Source organism: Chiloscyllium plagiosum, unplaced genomic scaffold (genome assembly GCF_037043375.1).
Source record: "Chiloscyllium plagiosum isolate Xiang-an unplaced genomic scaffold, Cpla_swu_hap1 HiC_scaffold_12, whole genome shotgun sequence".
Taxonomy (NCBI): domain Eukaryota; kingdom Metazoa; phylum Chordata; class Chondrichthyes; order Orectolobiformes; family Hemiscylliidae; genus Chiloscyllium; species Chiloscyllium plagiosum.
The window spans coordinates 32,605,385-32,630,044 of NW_028270150.1; the positions used below are offsets into that span (position 1 = coordinate 32,605,385).

General features: G+C 41.5%; 1 protein-coding gene across 3 annotated transcripts in view; it reads right to left on the reverse strand.

Annotated features, from left to right (window-relative positions):
* Positions 1–375: 375 nt before the first annotated feature.
* Positions 376–24,660, reverse strand: part of epha3 (eph receptor A3) — a 245,408-nt gene continuing 221,123 nt past the window's right edge. For all 3 annotated transcript variants that reach the window (XM_043701197.2, XM_043701195.2, XM_043701196.2), the window contains 2 exons: positions 15,782–15,937; positions 376–1,289 (listed from right to left, as the gene is read on the reverse strand). In XM_043701197.2, coding sequence (XP_043557132.2) covers positions 1,184–1,289; positions 15,782–15,937 — 262 coding nt within the window. In that variant the 3' untranslated portion in view covers positions 376–1,183. The remainder of the gene's footprint in view (positions 1,290–15,781; positions 15,938–24,660) is intronic.

Consider the following 24,660-nt stretch of genomic DNA (forward strand, 5'->3'; position numbering starts at 1 on the left):
GAAGTGACATTCTGTAAAATCCTAATACTGGCTCTAATAAAGCAGTCTGAGAACAATGTGCACAACACATGGACTCGGTCTGCAATTATGGCACACACGGAAGGAATTGGAAACTTCTAATCTTGTATTATTTTTGGACACGGTACAAAATAAATACTCCCTCAGTCCAAAGAGGATTAATAAAAAGAAGTGCACAAGTACACAATGAACTTATGTGTATGACCCTATCAATCCAAGCTTAAGAAATTAAACTTCCACAACCATATAGGCCACATTTTTCAAATACATATTTAAACATTTCAACTGCTTGGCTGTGATGTGTGTGTGTGTGTAATATAGACATCACAATACAAGAGAAAAGGCAAGATGTTGTGACAAAAATAGATAAAAAATTTAATGTAGATAATACATATTTCACAAAATTTTCAATACTGTGGGGGAAACATCATTTTTGAAAAATGAATCAACATTTGAATATGTGAAATTGGGATACCTTGTATAGGCTAATGTTTAATGATAATCTGTGCACACTTCAACATGGCAGAACAATAGGAAAAGTTGGGAGGGGTCTTCACTCTGACAGCAAAGTCTAAAATATGGTCTATAAATTGTTTAAGACATAATGCCATAAGATAGTCATTAAACTTTCCATTCACCGCGAGTTATCTAGTGCCAAATTGTATCGGGTTTGTTTTAGGAAATAATTTAATCAGTTTAAAAACTGAAAGCCACACTCAAGCTTGCATCACTTCTGCTGCTTCTAACTCATAGATTGGCTTACCACTGTCCAAAACATCATTTATCTTTCTAACTATAATTTTTTGTATTTTAAAAAAAAACAAAAAAGAAATTCCTTTCTTCCCTGTGACAGATTTTAACCAGATTTTCTTCTGCTGCCAGCCGCCAAAAGGTTTTGAGATTTTCATTGTTTTACCACCATAAATAATACTTAAACATACCACCTTTTTTTAAATATATAAAAAAGGTAGAAAACAGAGCCATCATTCCTTCTTTTTAAGGCATTTACACTTATAGAGTTTGAAAGTCTTTCATGTGCCACATCAACTGACCAAATTGTTTCTCATTCCTATGTGACCTTCATTGTATTAATACAGGTTCCCGTACTACGTCAGTTCATCATCATTGGTTACATCCCTTGATGCACAAAGACTTGTCTTGTAGTTTACACTGCAACCGGACTGTTCTTGGTGTGTGTTTCCAGTTGCTTAATACTGCTCACTATCTTTTTCTGAGGACCAGAAAGAGTAACTCCCAGCTTCATTATGTCACTGCAAAAGAGGATAACAACAGTTACATTTTCTTTTGTTTTTAAAAAAAACCCGCTTTGTTCCCTTTATTTTTCAGTACTTCTAAATCCACAGTATAAACAAAAAGGATGCAGGTCTGTCATTGTATATCTTCATTCCATTTCAGACAGAATTTGCCTTCATTAATCAACTATAAGCGAATAGTGTTATGGCTTTGGTGTCACATTTGTATCAACATGAAAGGGACAATGTAGTTTCAGAGACAGGCAAGCATATCATTTGCAACTAAAACTCTTGAGGCAAACACAACAAAACCAGGAGTTCTGAGTTTTCCAATAGGATGTAGATTTGTGTCTGTTTGAGTTCAGTCTCAGAGAAGCAGACTTTTTCATAGACATTTGCCCTATTGTACTGTTCACAGCCTGCCATCTACTGACATAGAAAAGCAGATAAGTAAAATCTGAAACCAAAGATTTTTTTTCTTGCATCTCAGTTTTAATTTTGACTCATTTGAGGAATGGTTGTACTTTTCGATGCTAGAATCTAACAGCAAAAACATGCAGGACTCCCCTCAATAACTTTGATCCACATGTGATACATGGTAAAATAGAATAGGCAGGATTTCCCACCCTACTATCAGAGGAGTCGCAGGTGAGATAACAGAATTCTGAGAGGCCTAGATAACGTAGACATGCAGGAGATGTTTCCACGAGTAGAAGAGAACAGGACCTGAGGATACAGCCTCAGAGTGAAGGGACAACCCTTAAAACTGAAGTGAGGAGAAATTTGTTCACCTAAGAAGATGGTGAATCTATGGAACTCATTGCCAAGTCATTGAGTGAATTCAAAACAGAGGTAGATAGATTTTTGATTAGTAAGGGGATCAAGGGTTGTTCAAGAAGGTGGGAAAATGTGGCCAAGAAACACATTAGCCATGTCTGAATTGTGGAGGAGACTTGATTGGCTAATGGCTCAATTCTGCTCCTAAATCTTATGGTTTTATGATCTTGTGGGTGTGACACTTATAACTACCGTCAGGGAATGCTCTGAAGAGGGCTAATTCCTGCTGGAGGCAGGAAATCTACCCCTCACTCAGAAAGGCAGACAGCTGCTGGCTATCTGATTGACCAGCAAATCTGTAGTTCCAATCATACTACCAGGAGCAGCAACCACCGCTGGGAATATAAGCAGTCCCACTAGTACTGTAGTTGTAGGGTCAATAGTAAGACAAAAAGGGAAACCCAGTGGTGGAGGGAAGAAGTAGAGTTGGGATTTATGGGTGGTGGGGTAGTCGAAGAGTTCATGATTTCAGGACCAGGGAGGTTCTAGGAGATATGGAAAGCAAGACCAGTCATAGAGGTAGCCACCCTCCCCTATTTCCCACCTGACACCCAAGCAGGATCATCTGTCAGGATTCCTCCCCATCCTTGAATTCCCCGGCAACAAAATTATGGCTGGGCAAGCAGCTCTTAAGTGGCCAATCAAGGGTCTCAAATGAGGTGAGAGTAGGAAAGAAGACGCTTTGCCCACTCTCAAACTTGGTGCCAGATTGATGTAGCAGGGTGGAGGGAATGCAAACCATTGAATTTTGCAGATGGTCCCCCTCACCTGAAACAGGCTCAGGGATGACAGTAAAATTGCAGCCAATGTCAAACATCAAGGGACATGGAGAACACAACAGCAGTGGAGTCACAAACATTCAAATATTTTACTTTGGTTGAATGCAAATTAGTACATGATCTCGGACATGACATGTCTGAAAAATGTGGCAATAATTTCCAAGCTTTTACTGTATTGACTATTCCTGCTATTCCTAGCCCTATGAAGAGTTAATTAACTATCTCCAAAAGGAAGAAGATGAGCTTTTGGAGTTGCCTCCTGAATGTCCATGTGCACATTCCCCATTTGCATTTGAAAATCATGGCTGGAGTCTTACAGAACCACAGGATTCAGACTGTTTCATCTTGGACTGCTGGTTCATCATTTAGCTTTAAGCATCTATGAAGCAGCGATTGTCTTACTGCTGCAATCAACTGCTAGATGTCTTGGAGAATTAAGCCCCAGTACATCTTTTCCTTTATTGTCATTGATACATGGTAGAAAATGAAGATACTGTGGCTACATGGGAGTGCATATATTTATCCTTATCATTTTCAGTTTTGAGGTGCCAGGGTAGCGGAGTTTGGTTTTGCTCTTACTAAGTACTCATATTGCCATTTCAAGAGAAACCAATGGATAGCAAGCAGAGCAGGTCTCTTGGCCTAGTTCAATGATACTGAGTGAGTGTCTCTACCTCCGACTGAAGTCAAGTAACTCAAAAGGAGAGTAGCATTCCAGCTGGAGGGATTATTGCCTGTATGATTCGGGACCACATTAAGATATATATCCATCCTGAGCCAATGGAACAAATCTCTGAACGCCCAGTTAAATAAGTCAGTTTCAGACATCTTTGAAATGTGATTAATGAATTCTAATTGAATGGTTCTGTGATAGTTACTGATAGGATTTAGCAGATTAAAGCAAACAGATCACAGGAGTAGTTAAAGCAGCTGTCAAGAAATAAACCACCTTCATCCAATATCAGACAGTGTTTCAAATGAAGTATCCAATGTTATAAGATGAAAAAGGAGGGGATGCTAGTTGTTAGAATGGATCAGACAGGGAACCTTCATCTCAGGTTCTCAGAGGGATGACATAAAAGTCTACTGGCTGTAAGGGACCTGGTTGGACTGAGCTTGGCCCATCTCAAAGCCACAAAGTCTCACAATTGGCACAATGTGGTAATTTCACTCAGAAAGGCAATTGGACGGCTAATGTCCTGTGGGTGAAATACTGATGTTCTTTTTGAAGCTGAGCTCTTTGTACACTGTTGTTTCTGTTTTACTAATACTGTAATTGGATATTTTTTTTAAAACTGAAAACAAGCTCTGCAGTTTTAGCCAGATTGGAAAGCACTGCTTCCTTTTAATATACTGCAGCTTGGAGCAGTTGATATGAGCCTGTTGTTCCCTGGTTATAGACAGGGACAAAAATCAAACTACTCATTCTTGGCTCAAAGAGACAAGTTTCCGATTTCCATCTCTGGTTATAATTCTTAATTTCCAACAGCAGTATTTATTCTTGCTGAGGGGAACATTTGGCACTGCAGTAAGCTCCCAGGACTATTTTTCTGAGCTGCTAGCCTTCAGTCAGAAGTTGTTAGATACAGTAGCAGGCATTTCCTGTTTTGAACATGCTTGGTCAGGACCCTTTTTGTTCTCTTTATGGAATAATCCGTTAAATTGCTTGGTGTTCAGAATTTTACCATGAAGAAAAATTGATTGGCAGTGTTTTTCTATTTGAAAATGAAGATTTCATGTCCAGCTTTCAAACATTTTTGTATGCCCCTAGGAAAACTCTTACTATTACTTACTGGACGACAGTCTAGAAGCAAATGTACTACTTCCCTATTCAAACAAATCCAACACTGAACAAGAAAAATGACAGTTTTCATTCTTATAAAATAAAAGTGATTCAATCGGTGAATATTTAATGCTTGTCTAATTCTATTTAATTTTCTTCGACATAGAATAGGGCAACATCTCAGTACATAAGTGTACCAGTTCCCATTAACACAGTTGTCACCTAACATAATTTGGAGATGCCGGTGTTGGACTGGGGTGTACAAAGTTAAAAATCAAACAACACCAGGTTATAGTCCAACAGGTTTAATTGGAAGCACACTAGCTTTCGGAGCGACGCTCCTTCATCAGGTGATTGTCGCTCCGAAAGCTAGTGTGCTTTCAATTAAACCTGTTGGACTGCCACCTAACATATACTCAATAACCCCTTTACATGAGTTTCTGCATTAACCCATCTTCAGAAAACATTTTCAAAAGCATCAAAATGGGAATGAAATCTTGAATTTACGAAGTTGATGAACTATCCTTCAGTAATCTAAAAAGCTGTATGACTCTGTGACTCCATGAGATCCTCATTCAGTAAAAACACCGAAGCCTAATATATATTTAAATTGGTTGTTGTGCACACGTGAATTAAAATAAATTCTTTTTGATTCTATATGTGTACAAGATGTTGAGAGGCATAGGTAGAATGGATAGCCACAGACTTTTTTCCATGGTTAAAACATGGTAATTGGAGGAAGGTTTAGAGGAGATGTCAGACATAGGTTCTTTACTCAGAGAGTGGTGGGTGCATGGAATGCATTGCCAGCAGTGATAATAGAGTCAGATACACTAAAGACATTTAAGTCACTCATGGAAGTTAGTACAATGAAGGGTATGTCGGTTAGTCTGATCTTAGAGTAGGATAGAAGGGTGGCACAACATCGAGAATCAAAGGGCCTGTACTGTGCTGGAAAAGCACAGCAGATCAAGCAGCATCCGAGGAGCAGGAGAATCAACGTTTCCTGATGAAGGGCTCTTGTCCAAAACGTTGATTCTCCTGTTCCTCGGATGTTGCTTGACCTGCTGTGCTTTTCAGGCATCACACTCTCGACTCTGATCTCCAGCAACAGTGCTATGATAAAATATTGGGAAACAATCCACTTTCATGCGGCTGAAAGGATCCATGTAGTGGTTTGACCTGCAGTGGTGTTTTTAAAATACTAATATTCATTTCTTTAACAATTTAATAAGGGTCTTCAGCTTGCACCAAATGTCAGCCGAGAGTAGTTAAACCTCCCTGTTGGCATTAGATCTCAGCCAAACAACCTTATATGTTCATGAACTTGGAAATAGTGAGAACTTCAGATACTCAAGAGTCAGACTGGATAAAGAATAGAGCTGGAAAAAGAACAGCAGGTCAGACAGCATCTGAGGAGAAGGGGAGTGGATGTTTCAGATCGGAACCTTTCTGAATACAACTATTAAAAAGTAGGGTGAGAATTCCTAACTTTTCAATTCCACAGTTCTGATTTTTAACTCTGGGCAGGAATCATGCATGTTGGATTTGAATGGAAAGCCTAGATGATTGCATTATTGTCTTTATTGCTATCTGAGTTCAGTCTCTGGCCAAGAATAAGCTACAGGGAATAGATAGTGAGGGATGCAGCAATGACAGGGACTTGAATGTAAAGGGTAGATAGCTCGATTCTCTCTTTTTGGAAATGGTCAGTGTTTGGTATTTATATGGCACAAATATTACTTGCTACGCATCAGTCCAAACCCGGATGTTGTCCAGGTCATGCTGCATATTGGCAAATACTGATTCAGTCATCTTAGCAGTCCCAAGTGATGCTGAAAATTGTGCAAGGGTGGCATGGTGGCTCAGTGGTTAGCACTGCTGCTTCACAGTGCCAGGGTCCCAGGTTCAATTCCAGCCTCAGGTGGCTGTCTGTGTGGAGTTTGTACATTCTCCCCATGTCTGTGTGGGTTTCCTCCCACAATCCAAAGATGTGCAGGTTAGGTGAGTTGGCCATGCTAAATTGTCTGTAGTGTTAGGTGCACAGTCAGAAAGGAATTGGTCTGGGTGGGTTACTCTTCAGAGGGTTGGTGTGGACTTGTTGGGCGAAGGGCCTGTTTCCACACTGTAGGGAATTTAATCTAATCTGCCCTTATGATGGGTTTAGGGCACTACCCTGAGGAATTCCTGCAGCAATGCTCTGAGCCTGAGAGTCTCTCTTCCAATAATCCAACCATCTTTCTTTGTGTTGGATATGGCTCCAATTAATCTTTTCCCCAGATTCCCACTGACTACAAGTTGCCCAGGGCTTCTTGAGCCATACTCGGTCAAATGCTACCTTTGCGTCAAGGGCAGTCACTCTCACCTCACAGAGTCAATAGAGATGTACAGCACAGAAACAGACATTTCGGTCCAACTCATCCACGCACCAGATATCCTACATTAATCTAGTCCCATTTGCAAACACTTGGTCCATATCCCTCTAAATCCTTCCTATTCATATATCCATCCTGATGCCTTTTAAATGTTGTAATTGTACCAGCCTCCACTACTTCCTGTAGCAGCTCATTTCATACAAGGACCATGCATCACTTAAGTTTAACTCTTTTGTCTACATTTGAACCAAAGTTGCAGTGAGGTCAGATCTGTTGATAGCACCTTTGAGGGAAATGCTTTGGGAACGGTGCCTACATCTCATTCAGTGAAGGAGATGTTAAGGCCTTCTGGCCAGCAGGGAAGGAGTACTACCCCTTTCCAAATGGTTGGCTACAATCCATTGATCCATTCCTACTGATGGTGAGGCCCATGTTATATTATTAAGGGCGCACCTCACTGGGTAGTTAGAATGCTTACTTAATCAGACAGTAGTCCCCTTTAAAGATGTTAATGATGGTCCTATAATATTCCCAAGGCCCTAATTGCCACTGCAGAGCTCAGTTGGATGCAGCCACTCTGTTCACATAGTCTACAATCCATTAGAGGAGCAGGCCACAAGGCAAGTCTCAATTTATCTCTCTGGGGCTGGAGGTAGCCCAGTGTTATCACAGGCTCCACAAGTGATCCTGTGCCTCCATGCTAGGAATTAGGAGCAAACAACTGGTTAGGGGCACTCAATGTTCCTCCACAAGTCACTAGTTCTACCATTTTAAGGCTCAGCCCTCAAAATGGACCGAATTGGACTAACCAAATGCTACAATAAAGAACAACATCTTTGAAAGTTTTTCTTTAAAGAATAGAATTATAGGCTTTTTGCTCAAATTAAGTTGATCTTTATTGGAAGGTTGTGATGAAAAGGAAGAGCAGTCCTTTTAAAAAATGATAAGAATATTAAAGACTCAAAAAGAATGCGATGACATCAGAAAGCACAAAGACTGAAATTTCAAATACAGTACATCTACTGGTTTTCCTTGTTTTAAACAATATCCCTAAAAATTCCAACAAGTTTATCAAATATGATTTCCCTTTCTGTGTTGACTCTGTGCAATTTTACCATTTTGTTCCAAATGTCCAGTTATCACAGTTTTTATAATAGACTCTAACAGTTTTCTGGATCAGTGGTGCTGGAAGAGCACAGCAATTCAGGCAGCATCCGGCGAGCAGCAAAATCGACGTTTTGGGCAAAAGCCCTTCATCAGGAATAAAGGCAGAGAGCCTGAAGCGTGGAGAGATAAGCTAGAGGAGGGTGGGTGTGGGGAGAAAGTAGTACAGAGTACAATAGGTGAGTGGGGGAGGAGATGAAGGTGATAGGTCAGGGAGAAGAGAGTGGAGTGGATAGGTGGAAAAGGAACTAGGCAGGTCGGACAAGTCCGGACATGTCAAGGGGACAGTGCGGGCTGGAAGTTTGAAACTAGGATGAGGTGGGGGAAGGGGAAATGAGGAAGCTGTTGAAGTCCACATTGATGCCCTGGGGTTGAAGTGTTCCGAGGCAGAAGATGAGGCGTTCTTCCTCCAGGCATCTGGTGGTGAGGGAGCGGCAGTGAAGGAGGCCCAGGACTTCCATGTCCTCGGCAGAGTGGGAGGGGGAGTTGAAATGTTGGGCCACGGGGCGGTTTGGTTGATTGGTGCGGGTGTCTCGAAGATGTTCCCTAAAGCACTCTGCTAGGAGGCGCCCAGTCTCCCCAATGTAGAGGAGACCGCATCGGGAGCAACGGATACAATAAATGATATTAGTGGATGTGCAGGTAAAACTTTGATGGATGTGGAAGGCTCCTTTAGGGCCTTGGATAGAGGTGAGGGAGGAGGTGTGGGCACAGGTTTTACAGTTCCTGCGGTGGCAGGGGAAAGTGCCAGGATGGGAGGGTGGGTCGTAGGGGGGCGTGGACCTGACCAGGTAGTCACAGAGGGAACGGTCTTTGCAGAAGGCGGAAAGGGGTGGGGAGGGAAATATATCCCTGGTGGTGGGGTCTTTTAACAGGTCTGTAACTTCTCCCAAAACCCTCTTTCTCCCTTAGTAGATAGTAGGATTATATTTGCTACATTCCAGTCTGCAGAAACCTTTCTAGAGATTAAGAATTTTGGAAGGTGACCACCATTGGACAGTTGAGATGAAACTCATCTGATCTGGGACATTTATTAACCCTAAATCCTATTAACCTTTCAAATACTACTTCTTTATAGATACCAATTTTGTTCAGTTCTTCAATTTTTCAAGTCCTTTCTCTGTTTAGAAAAATCTGGGAAATTCACATCTTAAAATTTTAAAGGACTGTGAAGCCAGACACAAACTAACTGTTTAGTTTCTCCACCACGACCCGGTTCACAACAAAAAAATCTCTTGTTCCCTACCTGTAATGGTCCCAGACTTGACCTAGCTAATCCTTTCCTATTCATGTACCTAATGAAGCTTATAGATTCTCATTTTATGTTCTGCACTAGTTTGCGTTCATGCTCTTTTTCTCTTTCTTAATCAGTTCCTTGGTCCTCCTTTGCTAGGTTCTAAATTGCTCTGAGTTCTCAGATTTACCAATTTTTTCTGGCATTCCTTTATGGCACTTCTTTTGTTTTAACTTGTTTTGCTAACCAAAGTTCATTTTTCTTTAAGTGTTTGTGCCTAGAGGAATGTGTAATCTGCTGTGGACCGAGAGGTGTATCTTCATATACTAGTCATTACCTGTCTATCATCAAATCTTCTATTGTATTTTCCAATCAACTGTAGTTCACCTGCTCCTGATACTTTATAAACTTCCTTTCTTCAGTTTTAAAACCCTAGTTTCAGCATGAAATATATATTTTATTCAAATGTAATGAGAAATTTTTATCATATCACAATCACTATTTTCCAAAACCCCCTTCACAGTAATGTTATTAATTATCTTTCTTATTACTCAGCACTAAATCCAAAATTGCTTGATGACCAGTTAGCTTCTTAATGTACTATTCCAGAAACCCATCTGGGATACAATCAAGGAATTCATCCTTCACAAGATCAGTGCTGATTTGGTTAATCCAGCTTATGTAAAGTCTCCCATGACTACTATAATACTAACATGACATGTATCTCTAGTTCCTGAATTATACCATGTACAACATTACCACTACAATTTGGTTACCTACAAATAATTCCATCAATGTCTGCTGCCCTTTGCTGTCTCTTTGGCCACATACAAATTGATTTTTTTTTTTAAATAGCCATTTGTAGGATGTGGACATCACTGGCTGGCTAGGATTTATTGTCTGTCCCTAGTTGCCCTCGAGGAGGTTGTGGTGAGCTACTGTCTTGAGCCACTGCAATCCACCCACTGTGTGTTGACCCACAATGACATTACGGAGGGAATTTCAGGATTTTGACTCAGCGGCAGTGAAAGAACGAAGACGTATTTTCATGTCAGGATGGTGAGTGGTTTGGAAGGAAACTTGCAGGTGGTGGTGTTCCCATGTATCTTCTGCCCTTGCCCTTTTAGACGGAAGTGGTCACTTGATTGGACAATGCTATCTGAAGATCTTGGATGGATTTCTGCAGTGCATCTTGTAAATGGTACACATTGCTGCAAATGTGGGTCGCTGGTGGACAGGGTGGATGTATCTGAATGTAATGTCAAACAAGTGGGCTGCTTTGTCCTGAATGGTATCACGCTTCTATTGAAACCGCACCATTCCAGACAAGTGAGGAGTATTCCATTGCACTCCTGACTTGTGCCTTGTAGATGATGGACATGCTTTGAGGAGTCAGGAGGTGAGTTACACGCCATAATATTCCGAGCCTCTGACCTGCTCTTGTAGCCATATGTTTAAGTGGCAGGTCCAGTTGAGTTTCTGGTCAATGATAACACCCAGGATGTTGATGGTGGGGATTTCAGTGATGGTGACACCACTGAATGTCAATGAGTGCTGGGTAGATTGTCTCTTATTGGTGATGGTAATAGTCTGGCATTTGTGTGGTGCGAACATTACTTGCCACACATAAGCCCAAGTCTGGATATTGTCCAGTCTTGTTGCATTTGAACATGGACTGCTTCAGTATCTGGAGAGTCATGAATGGTGCTGAACATTGTGGAATCATCAGCAAACATCCCCGCTTATGACGTTATGGTGGAAGGGAAATCATTGATGAAGCAGCTGAAGATGGTTGGGCCCAGGCCACTACCCAGAGGGACTCCTGCAGAGGTGGTCTGAAGCTGAGATGACTGACTTCCTATAACCACAAACATTTTCCTATGTGCCATGTATGAACCCAACCAGTGGAGAGTTTGTCCCCGATACCCATTGATTCCAGTTTTGCATCCTTGATGCCACACTCAGTCAAATGTATCCTTGATGCCTTAGGCTGTCACTCTCACCTCGCCTCTGGAATTCAGCTCTTTTGTCCATGTTAGAACCAAGGCTGTAATGGGGTCAGGAGCTGAGTGACCCTGACAGGATTCTTGCAAGGATGCCTACCTTGAAGAGGTTCTCCTCCTCTCTCTACAAGAACCTCAGTGAGTCTCTCTCTCACGGCAACCCCCAGGTCATCTCCTCTGCCCTGCCTCATGATCTGTCCTACCTACCAATCTTCCTTCCCACCTATCCGCTCCACCCTCACCTCCATCCACCTATTGTACTCTTGGCTACCTCCTCCCCAGCCCCACCCCCCCCTCCCATTTATCACTCCACCCCAGAGGCTCCCTGCCTTCATTCCTGATGAAGGGCTTTTGCCTGAAACGTCGATTTTCCTTCAGATGCTGCCTGACCTGCTGTGCTTTTCCAGCATCACTCTAATCTGGACCCAAACTGGACATCACTGAGCAGGTTATTGATGATCAGGTGCTGCTTGATAGCACTGTTGATGACCCCTTCCATCCCTTTACTGATCAAGATTCTACATCTTGTTCCTTTATTCTAAGATCTTCTCTTACTAATGTACTAATCATGTTTCTTCTGAATGGTGCTATCCCACCTCCTTTTCCTTCCAGCTATCACTACTCAATGTTGAATATTCTTGCCTATTTAGTTCTCAGTCTTGGTCACTCTGTAGCCATGGCAAGTAAATCATAGAGGAGAAAGTGAGGTCTGCAGATGCTGGAGATCAGAGATGGAAATGTGTTGCTGGAAAAGCGCAGCAGGTCAGGCAGCATCTAGGGAACAGGAGAATCGACGTTTCGGGCATTAGCCCTTCTTCATTCCTGAAGAAGGGCTAATGCCCGAAACGTCGATTCTCCTGTTCCCTAGATGCTGCCTGACCTGCTGCGCTTTTTCAGCAACACATTTCCATCTCAAGTAAATCATAGCCATTTAGCCAAATTTGTGCATTCAAATAATCAACCTTTTTTTGTAAATGGTTTGTACCTTTTTTAAACAGGGAGCTTTACACTCAATGAAGAATGCTGTTTTTTCTATTATAGTTTACATTTCTCATTGGAATGTACTGTTCAATTAGTTGACATTTTTTCACAGGACTTGGTGCTTTAATTGTGCACTTCGAGCTGTTTTGTTCAGAGTTTCATGGCCCTTGTGCCCAATATCACAAACTGGCTGATGTATAAACCATGACATCATTTTAATACCTTTGTGCATGTGTGCTGCTGCCCTCTGATTGTATTAATGAAGAAACAGTAAAAGCAGCACAAGATTCTGTGTGCCTTTACAGCCTTACAAAATAACAGTGGCTAAACATCAAGCGTAGTTCACAGGTTGTCAAGTACTTCGGGGTATAGAGTCATAGAGATGTACAGCATGAAACAGACTCTTTGGTCCAATCCATCCATCCCTACCAGATATCCCATACCAATCGAGTCCCACCTGCCAGCACCCGGCCCATATCCCTCCAAACCCTTCCTATTCATATACCCATCTAAATGCCTTTTAAATGTTGCAATTGTACTAGACTCCACCACTTCCTCTGGCAGCTCATTCCATACACGTACCTGTCTGAAAAAGTTGCCCCTTAGGCCTCTTTTCTATGTTTCCCCTCTCCCCCTAAACCATTGCCCGCTAGTTCTGGACTCCCCCAACCATGTGAGAATAGCTGCACTGTAAGATTCTGTTTCCTTCTATAATCAGCTGCTCCTCTTTCAACTGAGAGCTCTGGAAAGATTCAGCAACATTTAAAACTTCTTTCAAACTTGCACCAAATTGCCAGTTTTTTTCTCAACATCAAGGTGATATTATTGCTCCAGACTACACTTAAATCCAACTTCTGATCCTGAACTGATGTTTCGTTTTGTGATATTTGGTAAACTTTGATCAGTTTTCATTCTCTCTGTGACTGAGGGAATTGATTCTCCTGCTGAGACTGTTAAGACCACAGTTATCTTTTACTTTTCAGCTTCAGTTTGTTCCTGATCCGAAAATTTCTCACCTGGGTCAATGAAACCCCACAACTTGTCTCAAGATTTTATGGTGTCCTGCAGCATTACCATCAATTTTCCATCCTGCAATGGACTCTGTCCACCTCCTGCATCCTCATTTCTCAGGGACACCTGTCAGCGTGTCCTCAATAAGTCTCTCTGGACATTGCTTATTCCATCTTGCTTTGAATGTAGCCTGTCAATGCTTCATGATGACTCCATCACCCTGTACTATAATCACCTTACATTGAGATCTCTAACTATAACCTTGGTCACCTGTTATCTCCCATCTAGTTTTGTTTATGAACTGTAGTTTTTCAACCTGTTTTCACTTTTCCTCTTTCTTTTAAAGAGCCTTTTTTGTTCTATTCTTCCTGAACACAATTCTATTATCTGTTTTCATTTATTCTGTTGTTAGTCACACTGTTCTCCCAATTCCTTTCCCCAACCTTTCAGTACACTGCACTCTTTCCCCAACCCCACAGTACATTGCACTCTTTCTGCTCTCTTGTCATCATTCCAGGCTCAATTCTTCTTTAGATAGGCCTACAGCTTCCCTCTTTGCCTGTTTTGTCATCTTCAGGAAGGAACCTCGGCACTGGCACATTCTCAACTGTCCCCTCCCACACCCTCATCTACCTTTTCACTCAGTGAGCCCTCTGTGCAGTAATCTTGCTAATCCCTTTCCTTCCTGTCTCACTCATCCATCTCACGACTGACCCTATGGACTCTGCCAGCAGATTAGCTCTCAGCAACCCTCTATACATCACTCTCCAAAATGCCTGTGAACTCAATGCCATCCATGAACTTATTGTGGATAACTGCATAAACATTACGGCATTAACACATTCTTGGATGATGGATGATAACATCTTTCCCTTTAATAAACTTTTTGCACCCTGGCTACATCTTTCATTACTTGCCTTGTCAAGATCATCTTGGTGGAAGTGTGACACTGAGCACCAAGTCCCACCTTGATCTGGTCACCTTCTCCTCTGGAAACATCCTTGAGCATCTAAACAATTCCCTTCCTCATGTCAGATGATCAGATCCGAGGTAGGTCTTTCAGCTCATTCAATGACATCATGATCTGACCTGAACTGCACGTTTCTGCTTCAACCTCATAACATTTGACTCATCCCATGTCTCAATCAATAACTATTCTCAATCACTCTCCCATGTACAATAATTATTTTGAATTGAGGCATCTTCACTGCTTTCCTTCCTCAGCCTCAGCACTGCATAACTTTTCAACCTCTGCGATCTTCAAATTGCATCTCAATTCATCAGGCTCTCCCTCCTCTGAGTTCACTGCTTCTTATCCGACTGCATCTCTTCCTCAATTGAATATCCCCTACCCATATTCACAGTCACCCCCATGACTTTGCTTTTTTAGATTGTCTTGCTAGACCCATCATATCATTCACAGATAAGACCATCTACTTCTATTATCATTGTTTGCCAGGTCTCCTTTCCATATCCCCAACTTTACTTCTTTCCACAACAGCCACTGGAAAACAAAACAACCTCCCAAATTACTAACAATTGCACTTTCAAAATCACAACCACATCTAGCCTTTGATCATTGTTTCACCTTGATTTTTCTGTTCAACCCAACTCCACCTTTTATGTCCAAGTCCATAACAAGTCATTATTCTTTCTTACACTGGCAACTCCCTCTGGTATGGCTTATATCTCCATTCCCTTAAGTTCAAGGAGAGTTAGGGATTATCAGATCAACCGTGATCTCATAGAATGGATAGCAGACTCAATGGGATGAATGGTCTACCTCTGCTCCTACATCTTATGGTCTTACGGAACACAGACCTGATTGGAGCACTCTCCGAGCTCTGATTCAGACTAAACTGCTGATCATCCAAATCACGGCCACAGTCAATTTGCTATTTTTCTAACCATCAAACAACCACAAAATGCTTCTTCATGTGTACCCTTATTCTGCCTCACTCATTTAATGAATCTGTTGAATGATCAGAAATCCTGAGAGATCTTTATTTCTTAAAAGAAAACTATATCACATGAGCAACACAAGTGATCAATTGACTTCAATTCTTTCCAGCAATGCATAACCTAAAGCATTGATGTTTACTCGCCTATGAAATAGTATTTCATTCATTTGTGTCAGATAGGAAACCTCAAAAGTGAAATAAGATTTAATTACCCTGGTGTTAGTCTTACACAAAGCTTGAAAAACTAAGGTTGATATGACACCCATGGTTGGATGAGTGCATTTGAGTACAATGCCACTTCTAGACCCTAACATGTATTCCTAACATTGGCTTAACTTCTTCAAAATGTTGTATTGCTGCTGAAAAAGAAAAGTTGTCTTACTCTGAGGCCAATTTTGCCACCATGTCGCAGGAGCTGTACCCTGCCCCTGAGAAGGTATCCTTGTATTGTCCCATCCGGACACCATCAAGCCAGTCACCTACAGAGCGGAAAGCTGTAACGTCTGTGTTGCTCCGGTCAAGCAGGAGATTTGATGGCCTAATTGGAAGGAAATAAAGAAGGCAGGAATAACTACAGAGCATTATGCATGAAAATAACAACTAGCAACAGCTGGGACTTCAAGGCTCCATGCAGGTTTTAAACACGACCATGGAATTTGTCTATCATTCTGCCTTCATCTGTTCATGCTGTTAGATTAAGGCTTGACAGACCATTATGCAATCACCAGACCAGAAACAAGCCAAACAACCTATGCTCTACTGAAGCATAGGATCTAAATGGGGACATTAACAGCACCACAAGACTATACAAATTTCAAACTAAAATATGTTTATGTCGCGTCATTGCCTTGTAACTGGAACATGCAACAGGATAGTCTGGGTGTTGTCCATGGACTTTTCCATCACCTTCAGTTGCCCACTGTGTATCGCAAATAACAATGTGAAAACCAAGCAGTGTGGTATGCCCCCATCAGCCACTGCCAATATTTTTGTTTTCAACTGGATCCCTTGACTTTTAGTGCATTGTAAGTAAGAGACCCTGCCTGTCAACGTGACAAGTCCAATCGACCTGTTCAACTGAGACTGGAATTTGATGTCAGGCTGGAACTGACTGACATGAAGCCGTCTACCCAGTGGAAGTCAGATGAATGCAGATGCTAAATATATACAACAATATGTTCCCTCCAATCTCTGAATGGATTGGAGTGCTAATTTACTTTTTTTAAGTGTCAAGTGGCAAAGCAGGGTCTGCCTTTAAAATGTGTCACAGGGAGCTAGTTGGAAAGAGACACTCTGACAGCTTTGTAGAGGGAGGAGAAAAACCTCTTCAAGGTGGGCATCCTTGGAAGAGGCTTTGCAGTAATCTTCGCAGCAACTAAGAGACAGTGACGACTATCGATGCTGGAGACGGTAGAGACAATAAAGTGTGCGCTGGAAAAAGCTCAGCAGGTCATTGCAACTCAGTCTGGGCCCACAGTATCCAGGGAATAATGGCTAACCCACCAGAAGTTTCCTGTAAAGTTAGTCTGTGTGATGAGGTTAACCTTAACATCTCGGGTGGCACAATGGCTCAATGGTTTTCACTGCTGCCTCACAGAGCCAGGGACCCGGGTTCGATTCCCACCTAGGGTGACTGTCTTTGTGGAGATTGCACGTTCTCCTCATGTCTGGGTGCTCTGGTTTCCTCCCACAATCAAAAGATGTGCTGGCCAGGTGAATTGGACATGCTAAATTGCCCATAGTGTTAGGTGCATTAGTCAGGGGTAAATGTAGGGGAATGGGTCCGGGTGGGTTACTCTTCAGAGGGTTGGGGTGGACTTGTTGTGCTGAAGGACCTGTTTTCTTACTGTAGGGAATCTAATCTAATCTCAATGCTGCAGAAACCGAGGAAAATTGCAATCTCCAAATGAAGCGATTTCTGTCGCGCTACACGTCATCCACTCACAGGGAGGCATAATTACCTCATGACAGCCTAGACAATAAAGCCAAATTGGCTTCTTCACCAGACCACAGGCATCAACTGGATTCGAGATCAGTGGAGGCCTATAGGAAAATGACACTTTCTTTCTTTCTTGCTCCGTCATGATTCGGAGGAACAGAGCTGCTTCACAAGAGACAGGAGATCTTGGGTGTTGCCTCCCTATGACATCCTTTAACATCACTGATCTGACCTGAATGCAAGAAACCATCCTTATGGGCCTCATGCTGCCCAAACTTTTGCCCCCACTCACCAACCAGACAGTGTTTTGCATGAGTGGGAGATTGACCAGGGCCTATGCAGTGAACTTCTGGGAGTTAAAATCGTTCCAGCCACCCCTTGCAGAGGGATGGTGGGTCAAGCATTCACCTCAGTTATCACTCAGACAATTTGTGCTGGGAGTTAATATCCATCCTTGGGTCTCCTTCCTTGCAGCACCTATGAGTTTCCTGGTGAATCAGTAGTCAACTAAACATGACCAGACAGTGCAGTCTATATATTAAAAGAAACCAAAGACATTTTGTTTTTAATGGAAATTTTAAAAACGGCAGTGCACTGAGAAAATATAATTTCAGATTATTTCACCACAGATCAAAGATTTACCTATGGTTGCAGATAAATTGAGACAGAATTTCTGATGGAAGAAATTTATTCCTTTTATTCTGGTCCAATGCAAAGTCGGACGTGATAAAGAAGCTAGGATTATGCAACTGAAACAATTATGAATGTCCACTAAATTGGGCTTTACGTTTTTGAAATTCACTTAATATATCATAACATATATTAGTTAACAAGAAAATAATTTATTTTCATTACTGAACCTCGCATCTCTTTTCATGGTTGCTTGAATGACAACTGCGTTATAATCACTAAACTTTATATGCATGATGTACTGCATTATGTTGCTGCTACAGTGGAGCTGTGTTCAATATGGACTATCCCTTTTAGGCCTTAATAACTTTGGCAATCAACACCCTTGCAACAATTGCAGATTAATTCCTATGACGAAGGACATTTGCAGAATGATGATGCTTGTAACTGCCTGATTCCTGGTCATTTTGCAGGAGAGCCTTAACAAAAGTCAATTAACCTATTTGACCTAAGCAAGTACCAGCTGCCTATCTTTCACCTCCTATTTTCTCACACTCCAAGGTGTGAAATTAGAAGAGTGACAGATGCACCAAAAACTTTTACAAGGACTATCAATTCTTCCCACTGTCTCTCAGCTGTTCACTTGGCAGCACTTTTACCTTCATCAGAAGGTTGTGTACTGAAGTCATACTGGGGCTGATTTTAAATTAGTGCAAATGAAAGAGATTTGAGTGAGTTAAAATCTCGCTGCAGAACTTGAATGGAAAAAATTAAGGCTGATATTCCAGTGCAGTTCTGAGGCAATACTGCAATATCAGAAACGCTGTCCTTTGGATGCGATGTTAAAGCAAGGCCTCTCCACACTGACAGGTGAACAGAGACGATTGATGGCACTATATTGAAAAGGGCAGGAGAGGTACTTTTGGTGGTCTGGCTATTATAGTTGAACATTTAGTTTTATTCCTTTTAGTTTAGACTTAACACTAAGAAGGGCTTTAACTTTATTTCTTTATATTTTACACTATTTTTAGAGTGACTGCAATGTTTAACTTTGCTCCTTATTTCTTTACACCTTGTTCTTAAGTTTTTGTAGCTAGTTACTTGGACCTAAGAAGACACCAGAGTGGTGACATTGAAATCTCCTGTACTTTTGTACTTGGTACATGTGACAATAAAGTCTAAATATAAATCGAAATTATTGAGGCCTCAGTTGACGCCACAAAAGTAGCTTATTGAGTCATAACGATGCTGTTTGTGGAAACCACCTGTGCGAAAAATGGCTGCTGTCTTTCAGCAGTGTCTACTGGGTAGAAAGAATTCTGGGATGTAATATTTGCATGAAAGTAGCTCTATACGTGTAATTATTTTTTTGTTCGCTCACAGAGAGTCAGAGTAGTCATTAAACTGTAATGAGTGAAAATAGGCAACCAGCAAACCAACAGCCCACTTGATACAACTTCTGGTTTTCTTCTTTGACTTCAATGGGAAAGAAAAGCAGGTTTTAAGCCTGTTTTGCATTATTCAATCACGACAGTTAAAGTGAGACTGGAAGTAAACACAAGGCTCCCAGGAAACATCAATGCTTATCTCAAAATGGGAGTGGAGAAAAAGGGTAGACTTCACTTGATAAATTACAAATGATTGGAACGAAAGCTTGGTTGACTGGTGAGGTTCCAACCAGGAAAGGTCAAAAATACTGAATCAAAAATCACACGACATTGGGTTATAGTCCAATAGGTTTATTTGAAACCGCAAGCTTTCAGAGACCCTGCTTCCTCCCCAAATAGCTAGCTGCCTGAGGAAGGAGCAGGGCTCTGAAAGCTTGCAGTTTCATATAAATCTGTTGGACTATAACCCAATGTCGTGTGATTTTTGATTTCATCCACCCCAATCCAACACCAGCACCTTCACATCAATAATATTGAGTAAAAGCAATCACATATAAAATTAAGTCCCTCCTCCCTTAAATGATCTTTATATTGTCTGACAGCAGAAAGTAGGTTTAAATGTTTGTAAAGGCTACAGAAAGCTCTTCATTTGGAGGTTGGAATTTTCCTACAGCATTGAGATGTTGAAGTTAACCTCATCACACAGACTAACATTACTGGAAATTTCTGGTGGGTTAGCCATTATTCCCTGGAGACTGTGGGTCCAGATTAAGATGCAATGATAAATATCAATGCACAGTTTAAATGAATTTCAATTCCTGAAGTGAGGGATTACAATCTTCTCAGATGTATTGATTATCCAACTCCAGTAAAGACAAAGCAGTGAGCCCAACACTTCAATTAAGTCTTTATTGTCTTGGTCTGAGACCTTTACAGAGATTATGTCAACTGTCATGAATCATCACTCATTTGTCATCTGCTAATGTTTGTTTGTTTCCAATCAGTCAAATGTGAATTAGTTTTACAGTAATTATACACTTATAACGTTGAGTCAGTAAATATAGACCAATTGTTATCAGGATAGCTGCAGATAGGAAATGATGAAATGTTATTTTTGACCAGTCCCAGGATACTTAGATAAAAATTGACCGCTTCATTGGCTCAAATTGTATCAACGATTAGTTTGCTTGTTTTTGGCAACTTAACATATATTTAGAGGTCTGATATTATCTCAACATTTCTCCCTTTCGTCATAACTACAGCCTATGACCTGGACCAGGATTACAATTGGATCATTTAAACTGGTCAGTTGTTCTGACCCAGGCAGGGGGAGTGCATCTTTGCTCTCGTCCCACTACTGCAAGGATGTCAACATAAAATAAAAATCGTTTCTCAGTTACCAAGAAGACTCATTAAGTATTTATCTGTATCAGGTTTTAAATTAAAAAATCTGTCAATCAGATTTATTAATAAATAGATATGGGCTTATCATCAAAAGAACACTTACTCAATAAAGATGTCCCTTTATTGGATAACGTGCAGAGTCAGTAATATGGAATTAGATTACTTACAGTGTGGAAACAGGCCCTTCAGCCCAACAAGTCCACACCAAACCTCCAAAGAGCAACCCATCCCCCTACATTTACCCCTTCACCTAACACTACGGGCAATTTAGCATGGCCAATTCACCTAACCTGCACATCTTTGGACTGTGGGAGGAAACCGGAGCACCCGATGGAAACCCACGCAGACACAGGGAGAATGTGCAAACTCCACACAGACAGTTGTCCGAGGCGGGAATTGAACCCACGTCCCTGGTGTTGTGAGGTAGCAGTGCTAACCAGTGCACCACTGTGCCACCCATTGTGCCACTGTGCCACCCATAAATGTATAAACACACACTCTCTCTCTCTCTTTAGGAAAATAGAAGAATAAAGAGATATTCTTGCAGAAATTGGTTTTCTCAAAAAAAATCAATGTGTTATTCTTGAAGGTAAAAGGATAAAGCATAGTTTATTCCAGATTGTGTTGTTACTCATATTGTACAATGCATGCACAAGTCACTAATCAAAAATCATTGCCTCTAACATCTTTCAAATGCAACTTGCTCAATCTTGAGATGTTATTTTAATCACTCTTCAAGGGAACAAATATTTTTCACACTGAAATGATGTGGATGGTTTTCTTTTCAGAAATGAGAGTGATCAGCTGGGCCGCTTGTTCTAAGCAACTTTCCTCCAACTCAGCTTGTTCTAAGCTGGCTTCTCTGCAAATGAACCAGAGAAACAAACACCTCTCCAAACCAGTCACTGCGAAATCGCCACCAGGCAGCATTTACAGTCAAGAATACAGTTATCACTGGTCATAGGATGTCTAGGAAGACTTGCCAAAAAACTCCAATGTCTACATTTAACTTTTAATGATCACTTTCAAAGAAACCACTCCAGAGCTGTCCACAAAACATGAAAAAACTTTTTTTTACACAATCCTTCAAAATGTAAGTCCTACAAGCAATGTGAAACATAAAGCATATAATCATGCTCTTGGGGCCAGACAAGAACAATGTGCTTTTTATGTGTGCTGTTCTGGTCTGGCGCATGACTGGAGTGGTGGGATTTGTTCGGCAGTATGTGGGTGGGGTACTAAAACTGCTCTGATAGGTTTAATTTAAAACAAGCTACATCAGAGATTATATTGTATATTTATGTAGCTGAAAATGTGTTGCTGGAAAAGCGTAGCAGGTCAGGCAGCATCCAGGGAACAGGAGAATCGACGTTTCGGGCAAAAGGCCTTCTTCAGGAATGAGGAAAGTTTGTCCAGCAGGCTAAGATAAAAGGTAGGGAGGAGGGACTTGGGGGAGGGGCGTCGGAAATGTGATAGGTGGAAAGAGGTCAAGGTGAGGGTGATAGGTCAGACTGGGGTGGGGGCGGAGAGGTCAGGAAGAAGATTGCAGGTTAGGAAGGCTGTGCTGAATTCGATGGATTTGACTGAGACAAGGTGGGGGGAGGGGAAATGAGGAAACTGGTGAAATCTTAGCCTGCTGGACAAACTTTCCTCATTCCTGAAGAAGGGCTTATGCCCGAAACGTCGATTCTCCTGTTCCCTGGATGCTGCCTGACCTGCTGCGCTTTTCCAGCAACACATTTTCAGCTCTGATCTCCAGCATCTGCAGACCTCACTTTCTCCTGTATATTTATGTAGTCAGAGAAAGTCTTGGGTAATTAATGATGGCCCTTGTATAAATGGAATTGTTCCTCTCTGCTTCCAAAAGCCTACATTATTCATTAAATACCTCCTACAGGCCATATATTAAGTGCTACAACATGAAATTGTTGGAATTCAGGACAGCTTTTGATGGTTCCTACAGCTTGTGAGAATTATATTCAACTGCGACCCACGTATGGATCCACAGCTCCCTGAATACAGCACACAGTGCCCATGTAACTTCTGCCAACCCTGGTGTCTATTGAGTCAGCAACCATCTGTCTCTTTATGTATTTCACAAAGAGGGAAAGTAATTCAGTTTTAATTTCAGATCTTGCAACAAGCATGCTGTTCACATTAATCTCAGGTCAATTATACACAATAAATCAAAATAAATATATCAGTTGTGTATACAATATATACTGGCATATACAAAAAAATGTTGATTGTATCTTGATAATGCCTTAATGTATATATGAGTGGCCAATTTGCTTTGCAAGGTGGGGTTGTTTTGTTTATCAAATTCTAAGCTGAGTGTACAATGGAACATCAGTTTGATGACCTAACTGAATCTAGGTCATCATACTTTCCATATATTGTGTCTACCAGCTGTACAATTACTGTTTGTTTGGAGAGAAAGGGTGTTTCTTGACCATTGGGTGTTGTCCCATTGGTTGCTATCACTTTCAGTCACAGAAATCCTATTCATGTGGAATGACCAGTGTTTTACTGTGGACTCATCTGTTCTTCACATCAGCTTAAGCCAAGCTTCAAGACTTGTCTTTATAACAATATGCTGTATATATAATGATGTTCCAGCAGGTATCTCTGCCCAGAGCTGCACATTCTAGTGGAATCTCTACCACACAATAACTAATGAGGTTACAGTTTCATCACCTCAAAGGCTCCCATTAGAACTTATCTCTGCTACCATTTGCTAACTGTGTCGGAAAAAGCCACTACCACTTCCAACCAACCCCGATGACAGTTGACAGAGCCCTTAGCTATGCCAGAGCCATTTCCTACACTTCTGCCCTTACCCCTTTCCCTCACTCTCAGAAGAACAATAAGATTCACCCATGAATTCAAAGGTCGCTGAGATATCATCTGAGTGATGTAACTGTAACCTCAGTAGTTATTTTGTCATAGAGACTCTCCTAGAAAGTGCAGCCGTGGCCCTGCTGCCACATCATTGTCCTCCATTATTTCTCCAACATTTACCACCATACAGATCTTCCTCGTCTCTCCACCATCAGCATAGCTCAGTACAGGTGAGTCTATCAAGGTTCAATAACCAGTACTAAGTGCTGTTTGAGTCAGGGCCAGCAGTGAAACCCATGATTTCTATCCCCAATACTGCATGTCAGCATTCCCAGACATAGGAACAGAAATTAGGCCATTCAGCCCATTGAGTCTGCTCCACCATTCAAACATGGCTGATAAGTTTCTCAACCCCATTCTCCCACTTTCTCCCCGTAACCCTCGATTCCCTTGACAATCAAGAACCTATCAAACTCCATCTTAAATACATTCAATGACCTGTCTCCACAGCCTTGTGTGGCAGTGAATTCCATTGATTCACCACTCTCTGTCTGAAGAACTTTCTCCTTATCTCCGTTCCTAAAAGTCTTCCCTTTTCTCTAAGGCTGTGCCCTTGGCTCTTAGTCTCTCCCACCAATGGAAACACTTTTCCAACATCCACTCTCTCCAGGCCATTCAGTTTTCTGTACTCAATATTACTGAGTATTATGACACCCGAGTCCATTCCTCTGACACTCCCAAACCTCTTCATTTCCCCTCGTAGCAACTTCCAATGCAGTCCCAGAAGGTGTAAGATGTACCCATTTATCTAGTTCCTTATCACTGTCCAAGGCCTTAATCACACCTTTCAGGTGAAGCAACAATTTACTTGTACATCGCTCCATCTAGTTGACTGCATTCACTGCCGATAATGAGGTCTCTCCTACACTGGCGAGAATAAACAGACTGAGTGACTACTTTGTGGAACACCTTTATTCCATCCGCAAGAACAATCTAGCCTTCCATTCACATGCTGTTTCAATATACCATCTCCCTCATGTTAACATTTCTCTAGTATGC